This window comes from Lampris incognitus, chromosome 12 (assembly GCF_029633865.1).
Source record: "Lampris incognitus isolate fLamInc1 chromosome 12, fLamInc1.hap2, whole genome shotgun sequence".
Taxonomy (NCBI): Eukaryota; Metazoa; Chordata; class Actinopteri; order Lampriformes; family Lampridae; genus Lampris; species Lampris incognitus.
In genome coordinates this window covers 48,399,542-48,425,514 of record NC_079222.1, presented here as the reverse complement: position 1 = coordinate 48,425,514, position 25,973 = coordinate 48,399,542, and the positions used below count along the sequence as shown (strand labels likewise).

At 43.5% G+C, this 25,973-nt stretch overlaps 1 protein-coding gene across 1 annotated transcript in view; it reads right to left on the bottom strand.

The window, feature by feature from the left end:
* The window catches only part of cwc27 (CWC27 spliceosome associated cyclophilin), a 76,299-nt gene that overhangs the window by 15,578 nt on the left and 34,748 nt on the right, over positions 1-25,973 (bottom strand). Inside the window, exons 12-13 of the mRNA XM_056290717.1 lie at positions 4,247-4,356; positions 4,008-4,111 (exon numbers count right to left, since the gene is read on the bottom strand). Coding sequence (XP_056146692.1) covers positions 4,008-4,111; positions 4,247-4,356 — 214 coding nt within the window. The remainder of the gene's footprint in view (positions 1-4,007; positions 4,112-4,246; positions 4,357-25,973) is intronic.

The window sequence follows — 25,973 nt, the reverse complement described above, 5'->3', positions numbered from 1 at the left end:
TCCGGCAGTCACCCTGGCTGGTGTTCGTTCCCTTGGACAGCGATTTTTTGTTGTTTAGTTTGGATCTGTGTTGTTGTAGTTCTTGATATGTGTTTTTGTCTTTGTGTTGCATGCTGTGGGCTGGGGGAAACGACATTTCGTTTCGTTTCGTTTCATGTACACTAGTACATGAAATGAAACAAGAAAGTGTTCCTGATTCCTGACAATAATTGACCAAATAGGGAGAGAACATATCACTATGCCATAGGGTCAAATATAGGCTCAATTGAGGTTAGAATCTTACATAGTACAACTTTAAGTTTGTATGGGGTAATATGGAGCACAGAATTTCAAAGGTCATAAAAGTTCTAAAGCAATATTATTTAAAATATTGGCTATCAATCCATTCTACCTGAAGTGCAAGAAAAAGGCACGGTGGAAGAAAACTAATGAACATTTTTTTTACCGTGCAATTGAAAACCCTGGCCATTATAACTTCTCTTTAGCCAGTATAAAACAAGCCCGTGTGTACTCAGCAGAAGCTCTGCCAGAAATTGACATTTTCCACTTTTTATGCAGTTTTTAGCCATATTCTTGCAGCACACTCTTTGGATTTTGGTCCTTTGTAACTATATATCTTTTACCGGATAAAGAATTTTAGTCGTCAGACTTGGATTTGAAGTTGTTTTTATGAACTGCTCTCAGCGGTGATAGCCCAACTCAGCTCCCGGAAACTCCGGTTGGCCTGTGTCCACCAAACAGCAGCGGAGAAACACCGGTGTTAAACGTAGGCAGACTACTGGTAGCCCTGCATCTGACTAGCTTAGCTAAGTTTGTTGAAGCTATCTGATCACCCTAATAACAAACAATCATGGCTGTGTGGACAATGCCACTAAGCATACTCAGATGACATCAGATGGCTGAAGATGGAACTCAGGAAAACGGATGAGCTACTCCTAGGTTTCTCCACTGCTGCCATAGCCTGGGCCAAACATCTCCTCCTGCTGTGGCAACCGCAGTCCCCGCTTGCCCGTGTCTCCTGAGTGCTCAGCTGCTGTCCTGCACCATGACACCACTCTCCCATGGTGTGGCTCTATTACCACCGGAGCTGAGTCAGTTGTATCCACTGCTCTCCCACCCCTAAAAGATGACAAGTGGCCCATCCATGGAGCTAAACCTCAGACAAAATCTTGGTCCACTCTTTATACGGCACAGCTGTAGGTCCTGGTTAAAAGCATCAAGAGGAGAGGTAAATCCTGGTTGCCTTTGCCAGATGCCCTTCAGCTGATCAATAGTTTCCAGGAAATGACTGGACCCCACTCGATAAGGCTGCTCCGACGTCCTCTGGCACCACTGCTGCAGATGGCCCCACGTCATCTCTGCTGCCTATGGGCTCCAATGCCGCAGGTGCCGCAGAGAAGCAGTTGCCTGGCCACTCCTCCAGTTCTTTAGCCAAGCGTCACCCAGATACTGCAATACCTGCCCGCCCCTCTTAAGTGGCCCAGCCATAACACCAGTGATGACAACCGCTGCAGCTCTCCAATTGTTCTTGTGGTAGAATCCTTCATCGTTCACCACATGGAGATCTCTAAAGCAAAAACACTTTGCTATCCGAGTGTCTGCGTTCAGGATATTAAGTCCTCTGCCCTTCCGCTCCTTTTGAAGCAACAGTCTGTATCTACCCTTGCTGCACAGGCTGGACTTAATGACATTAAATTAAAGCCATCAGAAAAACTCAACGTTGGAGGATCATGCTATTTCCCCCAGTTCCCCATCCCCCCTGAACAGGCACCCTGACCGACCAGAGGAGGCGCTAGTGCAGTGACCAGGACACATACCCACATTTGGCTTCCTACCCGCCAATTGTGTCTATAGGGATGCCCGACCAAGCCGGAGGTAACACGGGGATTCAAACCGGTGATCACCATGTTGGTAGGCAACGGAATAGACCGCTACGCTACCCGGATGCCCCCTTATACCTCATACTCATTTTGACGCACAGTAACAGTCTAAATCTGCCTGGGGGAGGTGGGGGTGGGCTGCAATTCATTACTGAAGGCCCTGACTGAAAACCCACAATACACTTTCTCTACCTCGATATATTTCTGAATCTAAATAAAGTTTGAATGAATCAATGAAGGAAAATTATGGCACAATCTCTTTCATATTCTCGCTTCCGCATCAGCTACAGTACTATCAAAAACACACAGGTCAGCCAGAGTATATCAGAATCATAATTTCTAGCAAGTTAAATATCAATTGTCCATCCATGATACTTTCCAGTGCCTTTAAATTTTAATATCTATCATGACATAAAGATTCCTGCTTGAAAATTTCAGCGCAACTGCAAACGCTATCGACAATGCAAATACTACCACTAATACAACAGACCACACCAGATGTATTGTAAGTAGCATTACCAGTCTTGAGCCTATTAATGCCATAAAAACAAGCTTTGAAATTAAACAGTGATTTACTCTTAGAAGTGTCTATGCCTGGTTTTCTTGGCAACAAAATCCCTGATTAATTCCTCGAAGTCCAGTGCCCAAAGGAAGTAACTCTCAATGGAAATTAACATCAGATGGCTCATGGCCCTTTCAGACACAACGTGATTTGAGCTGTTTCTGGGTTCAGCGCACATCTGACTCGGTGAAGTCATGGAGGACAGAGCAAAATAGGAGGGGTTTTCAAAACTTCTAGCAGGACAAGTTGCATAATTTTTTTGTTGGAAAGGTGTTTCTAAGATAGGGCTTTTCATCCCAAGGTGTCGATATAAGCGTAAACTTGTGTTGTACAATTCAGGGAATTCTGACACACACAATATTATCTTTTCCTCCATTTCGCCTTCTGTGCCTGGCTGGCTGCCTCGTTTCTATTGACCACGTGGTTATTCATCACGGTGCACAGTGCAAGCTCGCCGAGCGGTGTGCTTACAATACTTACGATGCTATGATTGCAACTATTCCCCAATCCTCTTTGAATAGTACACATGGCCATTGTAAATCTAGTTAATGGTCCTTGCCCACTATGTCCTGTTGTCAGTTCTGCCTTGGTGTTTGTATGTTTTGTTTTTGTGTGAGAGTTTTATTATACTGGCTGCAAACTAATTTCCCTGTAAAGATACTTTTGACTTTGACTCTGATGGCAAGTTGTATATTTGCATATCTTCATGGCCGGGCTAGGGCTAGAGTTTTTGGCCCGTGCAGGGCTCTACACTGAAGCTGCATGGGCACCCTATTTTTTCCGCTCCATTTCTTCTTCTTTTTGGTCTTGTTCTTTTTCTTCTGTCATTTTGAGGTCAAATTTCTGTTTGCTTTTGTTGTTATGTACTTTGTTTAAAGATGGCGGTCAGGAGGGAGGGCCCTATAGCCCTGCAGTATTATTCCATTAGCTTTAGCAGTGTACTTCCAGAGTAAATAAACCTGTAATGTGACAAATATGGGTAACAAGTGAAACTTTTTTGCAGAAGTGCAAAATAAAATAGTTCTAACTTGATAGAGGGCAAGGTTTGCTTCAATGGAACGTGCATGTAGGAAGACAGACAAGCTGTGAGCTTCCCATTTTTAAAAATTATATATGTATATATATTTAATAAATATAATATATTTAAGATATATTTATGATATTTATTAATATATTTAAGACATATTTACGCTTTTTATATATATACATTTATTAATATATTTAAGATATATTTATGATATTTAAGATATATTTAAGTTTTTTAAGATTGCTCCATTGGACTCTGTTGAAGCCAAGCAAGAACATTAACCAACGTGTTAAGTTTCTCAATACTGAAGTGACCGGTGAAGTTTTTGTCTGTGAGAAGCTCAATAATGACCGACAACGTCTAGGTTAAAACAAAGTGAACCTATTCTTTAAGGTTTCCAACAGAAAGTTGATGCAAAAATGTCTCTCTGTGTGCCAAACACTAAAATTCTTTTGGTTCCGCTTAATGAAAACTGAATTATACATCTCAGAATTGAGAAACAACTTTTTCTTCTCATATCAGTAAAGAGCTGACTGACCACCCCTTGTCGTCATCCTCTCCCAGTTCCTCCACGTCGTTCTCTGGGGCTTCAATAATGGCTGAAGACAGCTTGGACTTGAAACGATCCAGGAGGGCCAGTGTCTACCAGACAAACAAGTCAAACATCAATTAAGTATATTAGGCATTTTGAGACAGGAACAGATCCCACGTCTGTCCACTGAAATTTACCTCACAAATGAAATGAACAATCAATATTTTGAGTTTTGTTTTTTTTACCTGTGCTTCACGGTTAGAACCCCCCTTCCTTTTTTGTTTCTTGAGCTCCTCGTACTTTTTTCGCCCTTCCAGATACTCAGCCACAGCCACACTCTGTGGTTTTGTATCCCCTGGATAGATAAGTGAGAAATTATGATAGATAAAGTTGCAATTTGAAGTGATCTGTGATGTCACTGAATCAGAAACAAAAACTACAAATATTTCATAAATTTATTTTAATTTTCCAAATATATTTTCTTCAATTTCTTTCCACTGCAAACTCTGTAATGTCAGCAAGACCACCTGCCAGATCTCCACTGAGTCCTAAAGTGAGAACCAATGCAAAAATACATGTTCAATATCAATCCACCCAGCCACGAGGGACTGACTGGAAAGATTCAAGAAGATCTCCAGAATTACAGAGGAAGGAGAAGGAGAAGCCTGGCCTTGGTGAAAATGCTGAGAAATAGATCTGAAACAATGACTTGTTTCCTGTCCCAATTGTAATTAAAAAATAAAATAAAGAAGTACTAAAAATATTTTTGTTAGCTACAGCCAAGCATAAATGCTATGAGGAATACAAAGAGAAGGAAAAAAACTTTGAAATCAAATGTTTAAACAAAATATGGAAAAACCAAGCCCTATCTAGGGATTTCTCTTTAATCTTTTTCCATCATACTGCTTAGTCTTCCTCTTTTTCTTTTGCCAGGTATTTCAATACCTCCTTTCCCATATAGTCTATGCCTCCTCTCTGTACATGTCCAAACCAACTAAATCTTGTCTCGCTCAAGTTCTCATCCAGTCCTCTGATCTTGAACGTAGCTCACTTCCAGTCTTTTCTACTCACTCCCAAGGACCAACGCAGCATGTTCATCTCTGTTACCTGTAATGTAGATTCTAGCCTCAATGCTGTTGTCACTGCTTCCATACCATAGAGCATGGGAGGCCTGACCATTGATTTGTATACCTTACCCTTCACCCTCAATGGCATTCTTTTGTAACAAAGTACGCCAGTAACCTCTCTCCATGAATTCCATCCAGATTTTGTCTTTTTCTTGATTTCCTTCTCACCGCTGCCTTGTCTGTCTTGTCAATTCTAAGTACCTAAATTCTTTAACCTCTGAGACATCTCTTCCTAAGGTCAATCCTGGACTTTCTATTTGCTTATCTATACACAGGTACTCAGTCTTTGTTCTGCTGATCTTTAGTCCTCTGATCTCTAGTGCTTCTCTCCAATCTTAAAGATCTCTCTCCAACCTTTCCTTGTTTGCTAGCACGATGTCATCAGCAAACATTATGCTCCATGGTGGCTCTTCCTTAAGATGTTCTGTGAGGCTGTCCATCAGAATCACAAACAGGAAAGGGCTCGACGCCGATCCTTAATGCAGTCCCTCCTTTACCTCGAACTTACTTGCTGTTCCCACGGCACATTGAACCGTGGTCATACAGTCCCTGTACATGTCCTGAATTATGCTGATGTAATTTTCTGCCATTCCCTTCGCTCTCAGGCAATACCACAACTCCTCTCTCGGTACTCCGTCATACGCCTTCCTCAAATCAATAAATATGCAGTGCAATCCTTTCTGTCCTTCAATGTATTTTTCAGCTAAGGTCCTGAATACAAATATCACATCTGTGGTACTTCTTCCAGACATGAATCCAAATTGTTCTTTCCCTATAGTCACTTCCTTCCTAAGTCTCACCTCAATCACTCTCTCCCATAACTTCATTGTATGTCCCATCTATTTTATCCCTCTGTAGTTGTTGCAACTTTGAGCATCACCTTTATTCTTGTAAATTGGTACCAATATGATCTTTCTCCATTCATCTGGGATTTTCCCAGCCTTTATTATGTCAAGTCGAGTCTAGTCAGAAAGTCTATGCCAGTATTGCCCAAGTATTCCCAGACTTCTGCTGGTGTATTGTCCAGTCCCATTCATTCGTTACAAGACTTTTATCAACTCATCCCTTGTAATCTCTCCCACGTCTTCTTCGTTCCCTTTTGGTTCATCTGTCCTTTTTCTGTTATTCTCCCCTGAAATAATCCCTCCATCTCTGTAAAATATCCTTATCTTTTGACGGTACTCTTCCATCTGCGTTCTTGATCAATTTTACTTGTTCAACATCTTTGCTTGCTGTCTCTTTGTTTGGCTATTTTATATATATATCCTTCTCTCTTTTCTATGTAGGTTGTAGGCTGCTGTCTGATCTTCCCTCTTTTTGAAATATGTATTAACTATAGCCATATCATTCCTTGTAGCAAAATCACCTATCGACTCCCCACCTGCATTTCTCATTCCAAACCCAAATTTTCCCCATGACTTCCTTATCGCCACCATTTCCTTCTCCCACGTGTCCATTCAAGTCTGCTCCAATAAAAACTCTTTCATCCCCTGGTATGCCTGCCATTACATTGTCCAGTTGTCTCCAGAAATTCACCTTTTCTTTCTCATCGCAACCCACCTGTGGTGCATATGAACTTATTATATTTGCCAGATGTCCATACAAATCCAACTTCATCCTTCCCTCTTTACTTCTATGACTTGCTGCTATAGCTGTCTGTCTAGGATTATTCCCACACCATTCTTTTTACAGTCTGTCCCATGGTAGTATATCTTATAGTCTCCTCCAATCTCTCTCGCCTTGCTTCCCTTTCCACTTTGTCTCCTGAACACACATCGCTTGTATTCTCCTCCTGTTCATCCTGTCTGCTATTTCTCTCCCTCTGCTTGTCTTTGTCCCAACATTAAGTGTGGCCTTCCTAAAGTCTTTCTTCTTCAGCTGTCTCTTCTCTCTTTAGTGTCTTGCTTGTACCCCTCCTCTCCTCTGTCTTTTCCTACGTTCCCCAACAGGCAAATAGTTTCCATCAGTAGCCTGTGAGGGCACAGCACCAATGGCGGTCATTGTTAACCTGGTCCTCAACCAATCCGGTATTTCATTCCTGGTCTCATAAATCCACATAACAATTTGGCAGAACTTTATGTCGGAAGCCCTTCCTGACACAACCGTTAACCCTACGGACCGGGTCACAGGTAAAGTGCCGGATGCCATCCCAGTATTCATGGACTTACGCCGCCTGTCCTCTATTTTTACTACACAACATAAATAACTTAAATACATATTCCAGTTGTTTTTAAACGACAGAAAAACCATTTTCGGTTGCAATTTTGGTGTTCCCCAGACTCCATTACAGCAGATGAAGTCAAACATGCACTAGACTGAATAATGTACTTAGTTAAACTGACTGCAGATTTGTCTTTTTTGATCGAGAGATTTTGTCTTTAACATTTTAACAGAAAATCGCTACATCATTTTACCTAAAGAGCTATATGACAGAAATTAGGTTTAGGGGAGCACATGATATGTTGAAAGCTGCCCTCCAAGATGTTTCAGAGAAAAGCACCAACGTCTCACCGTCTCACGTTGCTTCAGACACTTGAGACACTTGAAAGATGAGCAGTTAACAAAATGGGTGGAACATGACCAGAGAGAGAAGATAAAAGTGAGTCAGGTCATGCTGTGCCTGCTGGAGCCACACATGATAAGAAACATGTTAATACGAGAGCTGAAAACTAGGCCAAACCAAAGCCAAGTACTCCAGCCTCTGACCCACACACTCTGCACAAATCCATTCAGGTTCTCCTTTTCACAAAGATCTAGAGAAGATGTCCTAACCTCGTAACCCCTCACTTGACCTACTTTGTTACTGCTGTTAACATAAGAAAGTTTATGTTATCAAGTACTCCCTGTCAAGGGGAAGCACAACATCAGAATTTAAGGACAAAAACACATTTTTTGGGGGGGGGGATTTTTTCCCCCTTTTTCCTCCCAACTGTATCCGGCCAATTACCCAACTTTTCCGAGCCATCCCGGTCGCTGCTCCACTCCCTCTGCCGATCCGGGGAGGGCTGCAGACTACCATATGCCTCCTCCGGTACATGTGGAGTCGCTTCTTTTCACCTGATAGTGAGGGGTTTCACCAGGGGGGACGTAGCACATGGGAGGATCACACTATTCCCCCCAGTGCCCCCCCCAAGAGGTACCCTGAGCGAACAGGACACATACCCACATCCGGCTTCCCATCCGCGGACACGGCCAATTGTGCCAGAGGTAACACAGAAATTTGAACCGGCGATCCCCGTGTTGGTAGGCAACGGAATAGACTGCCACGCTACCTGGACGCCCCTCAAAAAACATATTTCTGTAAAAAACAAGTATGAAAAGGCAGAAATGTGATGAAAAAGATGTGACTGATATACAGATATAGATGGTTAAGTTTTTCTGCTGTCTCCACAGCTGATCGACAATAAACTCTTGATTGATGATGTCACAACATCTGTGACGCCACCACGACGCCATCTTGGCATTCCCCAACTACGGTGCTGCAGGAGCAGACACAGATAAGTTGGCGGACATGGCCAGCAACTTGTTTCCCACTAGGTGAGCATTTATGCCATCCATAATATTGTTTGTTGTAATTTATGATTATAAATGTGCTTAATACGTCTGCCATTGATTCCATTAGCTCTCAAAACAAACAGTTAACAACTATTTATGTTAAAAAATAACATTACAACCACAGACTTATGATAAATATTGCTACCACCTATGTATAGTTTTACTGCATCTTTTTTTTTTAAATGTGGTCTTGCAACTAACTAACTGTATGCCGCACATTTAGTCATAGCGACACTTGCAGGACACAAATAACTTATTCTTTTGACAATAAAGAATGCGTACACAAAACAGGCGCAACAGACAGGGTCATCTACGGCAATGTGAAATGCCAGACATGACTCAAAACAGAAAAAAAAATCGGGGTAGCAGGTTGGATTTTTTGGGGGGGGTCCTTCGTGTCCATAGCTGTCCTTTGAGGTACCCACAATTCACCACTTTGATCCATAATAAAACAGGATACTCCCAGAGGGGGAGTGTTCCTCCATACATTACAAATAACTTTTTCAAGGAATAACAAGATGGCGTTGCAGTGCCGCCAACCGTTATGGGCATTTTATCATTAGGTTATCAATTCAGAGTTCATTATGGATCAGTGGTCTCCACACTAGGCAAAATTCATTTGTGTAAACATTCTAGGATGCAAAACGGCCATAATAATTTGGGGTCTGACACCTTTGAATGGAAAACCAAAGTACATTACTTTTTTTGGGATTTTTCCTCCTTTTTCTACCCAATTGTACTTGGCCAATCATCCCACTCTTCCGAGCCATCCCAGCCATCCCACCCCCTCTGCCATTCCGGGGAGGGCTGCAGACTGCCACATGCCTCCTCCAATAAATGTGGAGTCCCCAGACACTTCTTTTCACCTGACAGTGAGGAGTTTCGCCAGGGGGAATGAAGCGCGTGGGAGGATCACACTATTCCCCCCTGCCCCCCAAACAGGTGCCCCGACCGACCAGAAGAGGCGCTAGTGCAGCGACCAGCACACACACCCACATTCAGCTTCCCACTCGCAGGCCCACAATTGTATCTGTAGGGACACCCGACCAAGCCGGAGGTAACACGGGGATTCGAACTGGTGATACCCGTATTAGTACGCAACGGAATAGACCGTTATGCTACCCGGATGTCCTATAGTACATTACTACTAGTACTGTACATGGAAAAGTATGTTTTTAAGTATATCAATATCAGGAAACAGAAAAGACAATGGCATTGCAATACCAACCACAGCAAGGTAACAATGGGAGCTTTACACAATTGGCCCATATGTGTGAGATTGTCTCTTACCAATGAACATAACTCATGGGAGAAGAGACAATTAGCATGTTACCACTGGTATGTCAAGGTGTTTAAATGACTCTGCAGATCTGCTGGCTCAGACATACAGGCTGAGATTTCACACAGTGGCAGAGAGTGAATCAGGTTTAGTTGGTAGCACACATTTTCCACAGCAAAATGTGATGTCACACAAGACCTGTGACAGCTTCATCAGAATGTTTAAACTATGGCAATTCTGACAAACAAGATGACACATTCTCATCTCATCTCATCACATCATCAGCTGCTTCTCAGAGGTCGGTTCGCGGTGGCAGCAAGCTAAGTAGGGCACTCCAGACATCCCTCTCCCCAGCAACGCCCCCCAACTCCTCCAGGGGGATCCCAAGACATTCCCAGGCCAGATTGGACATGTAGTCCCTCCTGTGCGTTCTGGATCTACCCCGGGGTCTCCTTCCAGTTGGATGTGCCCGGGAAACCTCCAAAGGAAGGCGCCCAGGAGGCATCCTAATCAGATGCTCGAACCACCTCAACTGGCTCCTTTCGACGTGAAGGAGTAGCGGCTCTACTCCGAGCTCCCTCTGGATGTCCGAGCTCCTCACCCTATCTGTAAGGCTGAGCCCAGACACCCTACGGTCACTACCCAAAGCTCATGACCATAGGTGAGGGTTGGAATGAAGACTGACTGGTAAATTGAGAGCTTTGCCTTTCGGCTCAGCTCCCTCTTCACCACAACGGTCCTGTACAACGTCCGCATTACTGCTGATGCTGCACCAATCCGCCAGTCAATCTCCCGCTCCATCCTACCCTCCCTCGTGAACAAGACCCCGAGATACTGGAACTCCTTCACTTGAGGCAACAGCCCATCCCCAACCCGGGGGGAGCAATCCACCATTTTCTGGTAGAGAACCATGGCCTCAGACTTGGAGGTGCTGACTCTCATCCCGGCCATTTCACACTCAGCTGAAAATTGCCCCAGTGCGTGCTGGAGGTCGTGTCCTGATGAAGCCAACAAAACCACATCATCTGCAAAGAGCAAAGATGCAATTCTGAGGTTCCCAAAATGGACAAACTCCTCACCTTGGCTGCACCTTGAGATCCTGTCCATGAATATCACAAACAGAATTAGAAATAAGGGACAACCTTGGCGGAGTCCAACACCCACCGAAAAAGTGTTTGACTTTGTGCTGAGAATGCGGACACAGCTCTCACTTTGTTTATACAAGGACTGGATGGTTTGTAGCAACTGCCCCGGTACCCCATACTTCCAGAGTACCCCCCCAGAATGCCCCAGGGTACACGATTATAAGCCTTCTCCGAGTCCACAAAACACATGTAGACTGGCTGATCAAAATCCCATGCCTCCCTCAATACTTCCGCAAGGGTTAAGAGTTGGGCCGTTGTTCCATGGCTAGGACGGAATCCGCATTGTTCCTCCTGGATCTGAGGTTCAACAATTGGTCAGAGCCTCCTTTCCAGCACCCTAGAGTAGACGCAGGGTTTTGTTTGTGCTGTTTGTTTTGTGCTGTGGTAGTGCAATACAGATAGGGTGTTATGTGCACCATGCTTGTTTATATAGTTTGTTCTTATTTCTATTTATTTTATCTTTTATTTCTATTTGTTTCTGTTTTTCTTTTTCTATTTGTTTCTGTTTTCTTGTTATCTTGTATCTAGTTAGTTTTTAGCGTCAGTGTCTGTAATAGAACCCCATTTCCCCTCGGGGATGAATAAAGTATTCTGATTCTGATTCTGATAGACTTTCCCAGGGAGGCTGAGCAGTGTGATGCCCCGATAATTGGACCACACCCTCCGGTATGTGTGTGTGTGTGTGTGTGGGTGTGTGTGTGAGGGTGTGCTGACACATTCAACAGGTCAAAACAAATAATATAATGTAGAACATAAGTGCCTATCATTTCAGTGTTGCTATGTTATCAATGTTGCTCTCCCTGACAGCAGGGCATTGTCTGAGAAGAAATGTCTTCAACATAGTTGGAGTTTTCAAGACCTGAGTGCACAAATCACAGTAACTGCAAGCTAGAAAACACCCTGAATGTGTGGAAAAACAATAAGACCCAATTTTGCCAGTGTTTCTACTGTTTATGCATCAACAATTTCACCTCATCTAGCTGTGCTCAAAAAGTGGGAGTGGGTTAATAATTTCACAACAGACCGCTGACTGAAAAGCCGACGGCAAGTCAAACACTTGAGGGCAACACAGATTGTACCAGTGCATTTTACATATACGCACTTTATAGCAAATGCACATTTATAAAAATAAACGTGAAAATAAAACGGATCTATATGCACAGCCATATCATCTGGGGCAAATATAATCTTGACTATGGACAAACCTTTGGTTACGTTGAGGTACAATCCGTATTGGCATGTGTCACCAGGGCTATGTGGAAGACTGTGACAACGCAAGAGCTCTACTAACAGCAGACATGACATATCTCGCTATTGGGTCAGCACTGTGAATTTGTTTGAGAAATGGAGACAACTGACAGCCTCAAAAGGAAATGAAAGCGATGCAAACTTGGCTGGTTTTCTCATTTGCGAGTAATGGAAAGAATCATGTTCAGAAGATCTGACCAAAACGACAGCAGCAGTGGGGCAGACAGCCACTATGTGCAACGATTTTGGATTGTACTCTCAAGTGAGAAAAAAAAAAAGATGGATCACTGGATCAGGTGACCAACAACGTCACTATTACATCACTACGATTGGTCGGCCAAGCACCAAGAGGTATGAGGAAGGGCGCACAGTTAAAGCAATTAACAATCACTCTGTCAAAGCACTCTCTGGCGAATTCACAAAGGGCTTTTGCATAGAAAGCTGCCAATTTTGTGCCAAATGTATGCATATTACCTCATTTCAATATGGGCAAATAAGCACCGGAACACCGAGATGCTTTTTTTTTCTTCTTCTTGGCAGCACAGTTAGGGGTGCATTTCACCCTTTGCGGGTGCTTTGAGAATTACACGGTTTCTTTTTGTCTTATTTGTGCTGTTTTAGTTGCTGCAAAAGTCACAGCATTGTAAGATAGCCACAGATGTACTCTTAGCCCCCCCGGTTCAGGGATGGTTATTCCCATACAATGCTGTGATTGCAACTATTCCCCAGTCCTCTGAGAATCATACACACGGCCATTGTAACTCTAGTTAATGGTCACAGTATTTCGCATATGAAACCGATCGTTGGTTTCGGTCATTATGCAGCTGTATTGTTTATAAGGGTGGGATACCTGCAGGCAGGTGAGATTGAAGAGGTCATTTAGATGAGTGATGGAATGTTTCTCCCACTACATGTTGTGTCCGGATGAACTGATTCAACTTTCTGGGATTTCCTTACCTGGACTATTGAGTATGCATTGAGAGATTACAACTACGTTCTCTTTCAACTCAAACATCCCAAGATATGAGTAGAAAGTGTTGTTCTTGCAACTGCATTTATAGCTTTTTTTTTTCTTGTTTTACTCGAATGTAGCTTCAACCATGTAATGTGATATGCTACTTTAGTATACTTTAGCAACAAATATTACTGGGGTCACAACAGAAAATTGCAGATGAACATTTAATATCCAGGAATTCACATTACAGACACTACCACCGACTATCCCTGTAACAAATTGGCCACAATTTTGAATACTGACCATACACAGTCCAGCCATATACTAGATTTTGACCTAGAACTGTTACCTGTTATTTGCATAACCTAATCCTAACCCTGGAAAACTCCTTCTTTGTGAGCCAGGTGCAGTTTGTCCCACCTTGGGGCATGCAGTCAATCAGGGCAGTGAAGTGTTTTTTAAGTGCAACCCCCCCCCCCAAAAAAAATGGATACATCTACTGGAAAAAAATCTATTTCATTCAAGGGGAGAAAGAGAGGCACAAAAATAAATCCCAAAAATTAGAGTTTACAACTTTTTATGAAAATGACGTCATAAATGTCTTAAGCATAAATTACTTAAAACCTTTAAAAAATGTTTTAGTTAATATGAATATAGACATGAATCAGAACTCCCAGCCATCTTCTTCACTTTAATGCCCCCTTAAAGGTCAAATAAAATGAAAAATGTAAAATAAATAAATAAATATTGAAAAAAATAAATGAAAATAAAATGGAAAAAAAGATGAAAAATTGTCGAAATGCTTGTTAACGCTTTTATCTGAACCAAACATCTATTCAACACTGTTGTAGAAATTCACGTGAAATTTCTTCATTATATTTTTGTGTTTATGAGAATAATGCTTTTCTCGTCTTGACAAAATAATATTTTTTTAGTAATATCATCCTGCACTTGCAGGTTCACACTACCAAAAATGTCCACTGAATTAAGTGAGACTGAGAGAAAACAGGTGATCTTCTACCACCAAACTGAAACTAGCAAATAGCATATTGAGTTCCACATTCTTCCAGAAATGCTCAGCCATTATTGGCTGTTAGTCAAATAAAAATCCCTCCCCTCACAAGTTCTCATCTGACCATTTTGTCTCATTAGGATATAAGTATTGCAGAAGTTTTCTGTGCTCTAAATGACATTTCATGGAGCCTGTGAAGTAGGAGCTATTTATTTCTAAATTAAAATGATCAGGTTACGGTCTCATATGTTTTATGCATAATGCAATCATTTGTATATTATGACCTATTCCACCTTTGTCAACATTGCAAAATTTCTAATACCAATAAAAGTAATACTGCTTGGTAAGAGAGGGCAGGTTTTCTTTCTGGCAAATTGGAATTTTTTTATTTTTTGAAATTGTCCCCCTTTTTCTCCCAGATTGTATCCGGCCAATTACCCCACTCTTCTGAGCCTTCCCGGTTGCTGCCCCACCCCCTCTGCCGATCCGGAGAGGGCTGCAGACTACCTTATGCCTCCTCCGATTCATATGGAGTCGCCAGCAGATTTTTTTCACCTGACAGTGAGGAGGTTCACCATGGGGACGTAGCGCGGGGGAGGATAACATTATTCCCCCCAGTTCCCCCTCCCCCCGAACAGGCGCCCCGACCGACCAGGGGAGGCGCTAAGTGCAGCAACCAGGACACATACCCACATCTGGCTTCCCACCCGCAGACACGGCCAATTGTGCTTGTAGGGACGCTCGACCAAGCCGGGTGCAACATGGGGATTCGAACCAGGATCCCCGTGCTGGTAGGCAACGGAATAGACCGCTACACTACCCGGACGCCCCAGCAAATTGGAAATTTATCGAAGGAACCTAAGAAACAAAAGGCTAAGATCCCAGAAAATATCTGGGCTGGACCACTATTATTAAAAGTCCAGGAGACCATGCAATGACACCTAATTTACCAAGGCGTTTAGGTCAGAAAATTTGAGGAATCAAAACAGCACCCTGACAGAGTCCTGCAAGATGTAGGAGCCGCACTTTATCGACTTCCCTTGAATCAATGCTGAAGTCTGCTTTGCTGCTTGGTCGGCAAATTGCTCCCTCTGATTTATGACAGCAACAAGTGATGCCCATCTATCTTTTGCCCGTTTCACCCCACGCTCTCTGACTCCTTACTGCAGCCTGTGACATGCAATATACTGAGTGATGATGCCCTAGGGCCCTCCATGAGGAACACACATCACCTTCTCCAGCTGTTGTCACTAAGTACTATCTTTGAGTTTGATGGCCTTTTGAACTACATTCCTCCCCACTCCTGTCACCTAGACTCAGGAGAGCTACAAATCAATCTGCTGATGTTGTGGCAACCGAGACTGTTGTGGAGGACACATGCCTCCTCAGGTCCTGCGTGTATGTGTGTGTGTGTGTGTGTGGGGGGGGGATGTTATACATCTTTCGTCTTACACTCACCAACATATTGTCAAGAAAAGTCCAAGCAGTATGGCCTTGAGAAGTCAGATTTTGATGTCAACTCCCCAAAACTAAATCCACTGCTTTTAAATGCAAACAACTAATGGTTAAAATTTGCAGCTATGACGCTTGCAACCGTGGATATCAGCTCACACTTGGACTGTGAGGCAATTCTGATGCCTTGCATAGTTTGTACTCATTAATGAAAAGCTACATCTAAATTGATTTAAGACTACCTTGAATAAGAAAGTTCATGGGGCATAACGTACTACCTTGTCAAAAACTGAAATGGTGAGATGAGAAAAAATAACAGCAACATCAAATAAAATCTTTTATTACAGGTAAATTACCGTTTCGAATATCAGTCTTTCATTAAAATATCTTCTAATAACTAGCCAAGTGATATAAAAATGTTGCCACATCATTTTGGGTGGGTGTAGAATTGGCAGCGTTTTAGAGTGTCTCTTATTTTTGGCTCTAAGAATGAACAGTTATGCCAAAAAAAGAGAAAACAAGACTAGAGAAATATACTATAATTCATGTGTTGAAAATTCAATAGATTTCTGTTGAAAAGATATGTTAAAAAAAAGAGGTAAAAACGCCTGTTTTAGCTGTCAGAGCATTCCATAGAAACCATTTCCTGTTCTATCTAATCACATGAGGTGCCACACACGCCAGCCAAAAGCAGCCTTTGCTGTAGTAGGACAAAAGTTATGCTTTTGTTACCAAAACAGTGAAAATAAAAAAAATAAAAACTGCATGGGTTAGTCAAGACAATAAGCCAACATAAAATCAAACGCAGATCATGGAGTTTGACAGAGGTGCTGAATGGAAAAGTGGGAGAAGTTTTATTCGCTAATGAAATGGCATTACTCATTTCTTGCTGGGTGTTGGGGCTTGTTTCTTTGCGTCTTTTTCAGCCTAGTATGATGTTGAAGAAGATTATTTAAAGGAATGTCTTCCAAAAGAGAAGCCTATTACCTTTTAGACTGCCAGAGAATATAGACTAGGGAGATATCTGCCCGAAATTATTCTTCATTACTTATTTGTTTTGACGTAATGAATACCAGTTATGGTGACTTGCTGGGAATTACCAACAATTAATGAATTACACAAACACCCCCCCCCTACACACACACATAATCCACTGATGTTATGCATAGGCCTGAATCCACTCAGCCAGATCCTCATGAACAGCGGATATGAATGCAGGTTCAAGAGTGGGGCAACCATAAGCCACCTGCTCTACTTGAATGATGTCAAGCTATAGGCCAAGTCTGAGCCAGACATCAACTCATTGATCCACCTAGCCAGAATCTACAGCAATAACATTGGAATGTCATTTGGACTGGATAAGTGCAGGCGAATGATGGCAAACAGAGGGTGGATAATTAGGACTGAAGGGACCAAATTACCAGTGGGTCACATAAGAGACATACAGTATAGCAACAAGTATCTAGGGGTTCTACAGTCACAGGAACCATGAGCAGGAAGCAAAGAGGACAGTGACAGCCAAGTACCTCAGCAGAGTCAGACAGGTCCTGAAGTGTCGGGTTGATGGAAAGAACAAGTGTGCATATTAACTTCTGGAGTGATTCTGAATTGCTGGTTCATCTAGAACAGAGTAAGTATCATCTTTCTTGCTTAACAAGTTGCTACTAGTCTTATTCCAGCTGCTTGAGTATTAGTCCTTTTGTCTATACATCTGCTGCTGGTTCCTAGTGGGATCTTATTCTAGCTGTAGCTGTCTTATTCTATTTACTTACTTGTCTTATTTACTTATTCTAGCTGTAGCTGTTTTTTACCTAAATAATTTTTACTTTTTACTTAAATATTTCTTGTTGCCTAGCTGTTTTGACTTAGTTATCCTTTTAGCTTATAAATATATTCCTTGGTAACTTGCTGTTTGCAGTTTTAATAGTATTGTGTGAGGTTTGATAGAGTTTTACATAAGTGACCAGTTTCTGGGCAATAGGCCTCTTTTCAGTGTACCTCTTTGGCCAATTGGATGTTAAGTGGCCAGGGTGTGGCCTGCACTCATGGCAGACAATTAGCAATCAGTGTTCTTTAAATCACTGCTGCTACTTCCAAGCCTCAGGCAAACAAGCCTAGAATAAATGAAGGCTAGAGTAAACACACGCAAGCACGACTTTTTCAAGCCAAGACTTCATCAAGCACGGACTGCTCTTTTTAGATCCAGTCAGTCATCTGTATTTTGTGTACCTAGTATAGACTATGTGTTTCCTTCACATTCCTGTCCTTTCCTCTTCCCGGGGCTGGCATAGACGTTGGGTCACTCCTAGGCGCTGTGACCCCACCAATCTCATCTAGCCCACTCTCTCCACTCACGTTGAGCAAGTGGTGACGGGAGGGCTCTGGAATTGCCAGTCTGCGGTGCCGAAAGCTGAGTTTATCTCAGGCTACGCATCCTTGCTCTCCCTCAACTTTCTTGCTCTAACTGAGACCTGGATCATGCCAGAAAATACTACCATACCCGCAGCTCTGTCTGATGTGTACTCTTTTTCTCACACTCCCAGAGCTGGGAGGCGGGGTGGTGGTACTGGCCTGCTGAGCTCCCTGAAATGGAAATACTCTCTTGTTTCCATTCCACAATTTTCTCCGCCCTCTTTTGAATTTCATGCTGTTACTGTGTCTTATCCAGTCAAGCTCACCATCGTGGTTGTGTACCGCCCACCAGGGCCCCTTGGTGAGTTTCTGGAGGAGCTTGACACACTTGTCTCCTACTTCCCTGTTGATGACTCTGCACTTATCCTTCTCGGTGACTTCAACATCCACACTAACAAGCTAGATCCTCTTCTCTCTTTCCTCTCCTCCTTTGACCTTCACCTCTCAGCCTCTCCTCCTACCCACAAGGCCGGTAACCAGCTGGACCTTATCTTTACTAGACACTGTCCTATTTCCAATCTCTCTGTTACTCCCCTCCAGCTCTCTGACCACTATTTCATGTCCTACTTTCACTCCCTCTCTTCACCCCCCTCAGCCCCTTCCCCTACCCACATGGTTTCCACCCGTAAACACCTCTGCTCTCTCTCCACCACTGATCTTTCTTCCTCTGTTACATCTATCCTCCCTACACCTGAATCTTTCTCTCTCCTACCCCCTGACACTGCTACTGATCTTCTTCTGTCTACCCTCTCCTCTTCTCTGGACAATCTCTGTCCCCTCACCTCCAGGCGTGCACGCCCAACTCCACCTGCCCCTTGGCTGACCGACTCAGTACGTACTGACAGACGGAGCCTGAGAGTGGCAGAGTGCAAATGGAGAAAAGGCAAACTCCCAGAGGACCTTCTCAACTTCCAGTCTCTTCTTTCCACTTTCTCCTCCTCCCTTTCTGCTGCTAAGGCTGCCTTCTATCGCCCTAAAATCCTATCCTCTGCCTCTAATCCTAAGAAACTCTTTGAAATCTTCTCTAGACTACTTCAACCCCCACCTCCTCCTCCTACTTCCTCCCTTCTCCCTGATGACTTCGCTAACTTCTTTGACAAGAAGGTAAATGACATCAGATCCTCCTTTGCTCACCACCCGGTTAGTGCTGCTTACACTACCCCACCCTCTGCACCATCCTTCACCTCTCCACGTCCCACCCTATCCCACCTCGCTCCCCTCTCCCCCGACAAGGTTCTAAACCTCATCACATCCAGTCGCCCCACCACGTTCCCTTGACTAGGTCCCCTCCCCTCTTCTTCAGTCTATAGCACCTGAACTCCTTCCCTATCTAACCCACCTCACCAACACCTCCCTCCAAGCAGGATGCTTTCCATCTGCCTTCAAGACTGCTAGAGTCACCCCCCCTTCTCAAGAAACCATCACCAAACCCCTCTGATGTCAAAAACTACAGACCAGTTTCCCTTCTACCCTTTCTATCCAAAACTTTAGAACGTGCTGTCTTTAACCAACTTTCTTTGTACCTCCACCAGAACAACGTCCTGGACCCCAACCAGTCTGGGTTCAGGGTGGGTCACTCGACAGAGACGGCCCTCCTTGCAGTGACAGAATCGCTGCACTCTGTGAGAGCAAACTCTCTCTCCTCTGTCCTGATACTCCTGGACCTGTCAGCTGCGTTCAACACAATGAACCACCAGTTCCTCCTCTCTACCCTCGAGGGGCTGGGTGTCACAGGCTCTGCTCTCTCAATGTTTGCAACCTACCTGACGGGTCGCTCCTACCAGGTGACATGGAGGGGATCTGTGTCAGAGCCTCACAGACTGAATACAGGCGTTCCACAGGGTTCGGTTCTGGGTCCTCTCCTTTTCTCCCTGTACACGACATCCCTGGGTTCGGTTGTTCGCTCGCATGACTTCTCTTACCATTGTTATGCCGATGACACCCAGCTGATCTTGTCCTTTCCTCCCTCTGACACACAAGTAGAGACATGCATTGCTGCGTGCTTGACTGACATCTCAGAGTGGATGGCAACACACCACCTGAAGCTCAATCTGGACAAGACAGAGCTGATGTTCCTCCCGGGGAAAGGTTGCCCGCACCGACACCTGGCCATCACCATTGACAACACCGTGGTGATGCCAACTCGGACTGTGAGGAATCTGGGTGTGATCCTGGACGACCAACTGTCGTTTGCTGAAAACGTTGCATTGGTTGCTCGCTCCGCAGATTTCTCCTCTATAACATCAGGAGGATTCGCCCATTCCTTACCGACGAGATGGCACAGGTGCTCATCCAGGCTCTGGTCATCTCCCGGCTGGACTACGGCAACTCCCTCCTTGCTGGCGCCCTGGCGTTGGCCATCAGACCTCTGGAGCTTGTTCAGAAAGCTGCAGCTCATCTGGTGTTCAACCGCCCTAAGTTCTCCCACACAACTCCCCTTCTCATGTCCCTACACTGGCTCCCAATAGCTGCTTGCATCCAGTTTAAGACTCTGGTGCAAGCCTACAGGGCAGTGAAAGGAACAGCGCCTTCCTATCTCCAGGCCATGGTCAAGCCCTACAACCTCGCCTGACCACTTCACTCTGCTGCCTCGGGACGCCTGGTTGCCCCGTTGCTCAGAGGCCCTTGCTGCCGATCGACCCAGTCACGGCTCTTTTCTGCCCTGGCCCCACAGTGGTGGAATGAACTCCCCACTGATGTCAGGACAGCGGAGTCACTGCCCATCTTTCGGTGCAGGTTGAAAACTCACCTCTTCAAGAACTACTACCCTGTTACTTGTTCTTAGCACTTATTGTATTCACTCATTTAAAAAAATATATCTTTCTTGCACTTACTTTAGCACTGGTTTTGCTCTTAGATGCTTGTTTAGATGGATTCATGACCTCTGATGACTAGTAGTTCTCCTGATTGCCTATGTTAAATGCACTTACAGTAAGTCGCTTTGGATAAAAGCGTCGGCTAAATGACTGTAATGTAATGTAATGTAACAAACTCCAAGCCATCAACAGATACACCATAATGATCATCAGGTACCCAGCTGGCATAGAAAGATGGCCAAGAGAGGAGCTGGAGGCCATGGATATCAATACCTAGAAACTCCTCACAACGCACAGAGGATTCCACCCAAAGTCCAGAACCCAGAGACTGTACATCAAAAGGAAAGACGACGGTCAGGGCCTAATGAGTGTCAAGGACACTGTGCTGAATGAAACACAAAGGATCCAACAGTACATTAGTAAAATGGCACCCCAAGATGAACTGCTACAAGAATTAAGACAACTTGGAGAGACAGGGGATGCAGGTAAAAAGGAAGCAGAGTTGGAGTCGTGGCAGGACAAGTCCTTCCATGGTATGTACCACTGAGGGATTGAAGGAGTGGCTGACATAGGGATATCCCACCAATGGCTGGAAAAGGCAGGACTGAAGGACAGCACTGAGGCACTGATAGCACCTGGTCAACTGAAGCAAGGATCTACCACACCTGACAGGACCCAAGGTGCAAATTGTGTAAAAGTGCCTCTAAGACAGCACAGCGCATAGTTAAGGTGTAAGATGCTAGAGACAGCATACACTGAATGGTACAATGATACAACCGCTCAGTGTATGCTGAAGACAACAAGACAACAACTGAGCACAAGAAGACAGCATGGAAGAAAGTGTTGCAGGTTATGGAATTCTTTGGACACTGTGTGTTGAACTCTAGGCCAAAGAATTTCATAGCCTGCAACACTTGATTCCATGCTGTCTTGTGCTCATGATAATAAAAACCTTGAACCTTGAAAAACAAAGTTCCAGGAATCGTGGATAGGAACCTCCACACCGAATACAAACTGGAAGTGCCCAAGTCCAGATGGGACGCACGGCAAAGGGTGGTTGAAAATTACAGGGCTAAGATCCTGTGGGACTCCAGATCCAGAGAGTTAAACAGGTACTGGCCAACCCACTGGATACTGTTGTGATGGACAAAGAACAGAAGACTGTGGTGGTGGTAGATGTAGAAATCCCAGCTGACAGGAAACATCAAGAAGAAGGAATATGAGAAGCTGGAGAAGTACCAAGAGCTGAAAGACGAAGTAGAGATGGTGTGAAAAGTGAAGGCAAAAGTAGTCCCATTGGTGATAGGAGCATTAGGGGATGTGATGTGATCCCCAAATTGGGAAAGTGGCTCCAACAGATTCCACAAGTAACATCTGAGACCTCTGTCCAGAAGAGTGTAGTTCTAGGAACCGCTAAGATACTGAACCCTCAAACTCCCAGGCCTCTGGTAGAGGACCTGAGAATGAGGAAGGCACAAAAATATCACCCATATTGATGAGAGGAGAGTTTTATATATATGTATATATATGTATATGTGTATATATGTATATGTGTGTGTGTGTGTGTGTGTGTGTGTGTGTATATATATATAGTGTAAGAAGAAAGATGTATACATACATTTTTTGTTGGGCTTCACATAGGCTTAAATTTTAAATTATATTCAGGGCTACACTCAAAACATTCAGAGCTTAAGCCCTGGCAAAATGACCTGGTGACACCGATGCATGTAGGTCAGGTGAATCGGCCATAATAAATTGTTCCTCGGTGTGAATCTGTCGGCCCTGTGATGGCCTGGTGGCTTGTCCAGGGTGTCTCCCCGCCTGCCACCCAATGACTGCTGAGATACACTCCAGCATCCCGAGACCCTAGGTTGGATAAGTGGTTTGGATAATGTGTGTGTATATATATATATATATATATATATATATATATATATATATATATATATATATATATATATATATACACACACACACACACACAGTGCATCTGGAAAGTATTCACACCCCTTCACTTTCCCCACATTTTGTTGTGTTACAGCCTTATTCCAAAATGGATTAAATTCCTTTTTCTCTCTCATTAATCTACACACAATACCCCATAATGACAAAGCGAAAAAGGTTTTGTATAAATTTTTGCAAATTTATTAAAAATAAAAAACTGAAATATTGCATGTACATAAGTATTCACACCCTTTACTTAGTACTTGGTTGAGGCACCCTTGGCAGCGATTATAGCCTCCAGTCTTCTTGGGTATGAAGCTACAAGCTTGGCACACCTATATTTGGGGTATTTCTCCCATTCTTCTCTGCAGATCCTCTCGACCTCTGTAAGGTTAGATGGGGAGCGTCTCTGCACAGCTATTTTCAATTCAATTCAATTCAATTTTATTGTCATTAAAAACAATGTGCCGGCACATGTTAAAAATGAAATGAGGGCTGTGGCTTCACCAAACAGTGCAAGACATACACAGACAAACACAGCAAACACAGTATAAGATATACTATTTTCAGGTCTTTCCAGAGACGTTCAATGGGGTTCAAGTCTGGGCTCTGGCTGGGCCACTCAAGGACATTCACAGACTTGTCCCGAAGTCACTCCTTCGTTGTCTTGGCTGTGTGCTTAGGGTCGTTGTCGTGTTGAAAGGTAAACCTTCGCCCCAGTCTGAGGTCCTGAGCACTCTGGAGCAGGTTTTCATCAAGGATCTCTCTGTACTTTGCTCCATTCATCTTTCCCTCGATCCTGACTAGTCTCCCTGTTCCTGCCAATGAAAAACATCCCCACAGCATGATGCTGCCACCACCATGCATCACTGTAGGGATGGTATTAGCAAGGTGATGAGAGGTGCCTGGTTTCCTCCAGATGTGACGTTTGGCATTCAAGCCAAAGAGTTCAATCTCGGTTTCATCAGACCAGAGAATCTTGTTTCTCATGGTCTGAGAGTCCTTTAGGTGCTTTCTGGCAAACTCCAAGCGAGCTGTCATGTGCCTTTTACTGAGCAGAGGCTTCCGTCTGGCCACTCTACCATAAAGGCCTGATTGGTGGAGTGCTGCAGAGATGGTTGTCCTTCTGGAAGGTTCTCCCATCTCCACAGAAGAACGCTGGAGCTCTGTCAGAGTGACCATCAGGTTCTTGGTCACCTACCTGACCAAGGCCCTTCTCCCCCGATTGCTCAGTTCGGCTGGGCGGCCAGCTCTAGGAAGAGTCCTGGTGGATCCAAACTTCTTCCATTTACGAATGATGGAGACCACTGTGCTCTTCGGGACCTTCAAAGCTGTAAACATTTTTTGTACCCTTCCCCAGATCTGTGCCTCGATACAATCCTGTCTCGGAGGTCCACACACCATTCCTTTGACTTCATGGCTTGGTTTCTGCTCTGACATGCACTGTCAACAGTGGGACCTTATATAGACAGGTGTGTGCCTTTCCAAATCATGTCCAATCAATTGAATTTACTATGGGTGGACTCCAATCAAGATGTAGAAACATCTCAAGGATGATCAGTGGAAACAGGATGAACCTGAGCTCAATTTTGAGTGTCATAGCAAAGGGTGTGAATACATATGTACATGTAATATTTCAGTTTTTTTTATTTTTAATAAATTCGCAAACATTTCCACAGAAACCTTTTTCACTTTGTCATTATGGGGTATTGGGTGTAGGCTGTAACATAACAAAATGTGGGGAAAGTGAAGGGGTGTGAATACTTTCCGGATGCACTGTATATATATATATGTATAGGTGTGTGTGTGTGTGTGTGTGTGTACAATGTTTTAATTGCTGTTCATTTTACAATGAAATAAGTATACTGATGACAAAATTCTTCCTTCGATTTGAATAAAGTATTTATCTATGTTTTTATCCATGTTTGCTGCATGTATTTCTCAAGGAGCAATACATACATTTTGGAGGATTTTCCGCTTTTCACTTGTCTGGGCTGAATCAAGTAGTAGCCTAGTACCTGAAAACAATAGCAATTTTGCGGAAATGGTCTGAAGTTGCACAGGGAGCACCAGCTACCTGCACACTACCAATGCAGATCCCTCCTGGAGCACTGACTGGTGTAATAGGCAATCATCCCAAAGAAAACACAACAATTACCTTAAAGTTGTATAAATCATTTTGTTTTTTTTGCATTAACAATGATTCAAATGACTCCCTGTGTCGTGAGATGATTTCTAGTAATGCCAACTGTACTGACAGTCAACAACCTAGCCAACAGTTTTCCTTAACTTTCAGCTCATTGTGCGATTTTGCCGGTCCGATAATGGACACTTCTCTCTCTGGTCGAGAGTGGTTCATTCACCAGACAACGGCATAACCCCTAACCATAATGCTGTGGAGAAGCTGTTCACCACTCATATGAGTTGAGAACGTGGTCTTAGGGTGAAACCCACAGAAAGACAGAACTATGTATGAAGGTAGTGAGTTCCTAGGCTGACAACGCCTATGCCTTTGCTGCTGCTGCTTGTAGTTGCATTATGAATGTACTATCTTTGAGATATTGCAAACACTTCAGACAACCAGTCAAATGCAATTCTCAAAATAAAGAAAAGGAAAAAAAATTAGAATTAGGATTTAGTCTTCATGTTCCAGATGACTTGAAGTGCCTGGGGTTATGACAAATTGGGTGACCTTGAGAAATTTAACCATTTTATAAATGAAATAACTGCGTCCTACTGAATTCCATATGGAAACAAATACAATTTAAAACAGTGCCTATAAAAAGTGTTCATTCCCTTGGAAGTTTTTATGTTCTATTGTTTTACAACACTGAATCACAGTGGATTTGATTTGGCTTTGTTGACACTGATCAACAGAAAAAGACTATTTCATGTCAAAGTGAAAACTGATCTCTACAAAGTGATCTAAGTTAATAACAAATATAAAACACAAAACAACTGACTGCACAAGTATTCACTTTAATGTGACTCACCTAAATCATGCCTGGTGCCGCCAATTCGTTTTGG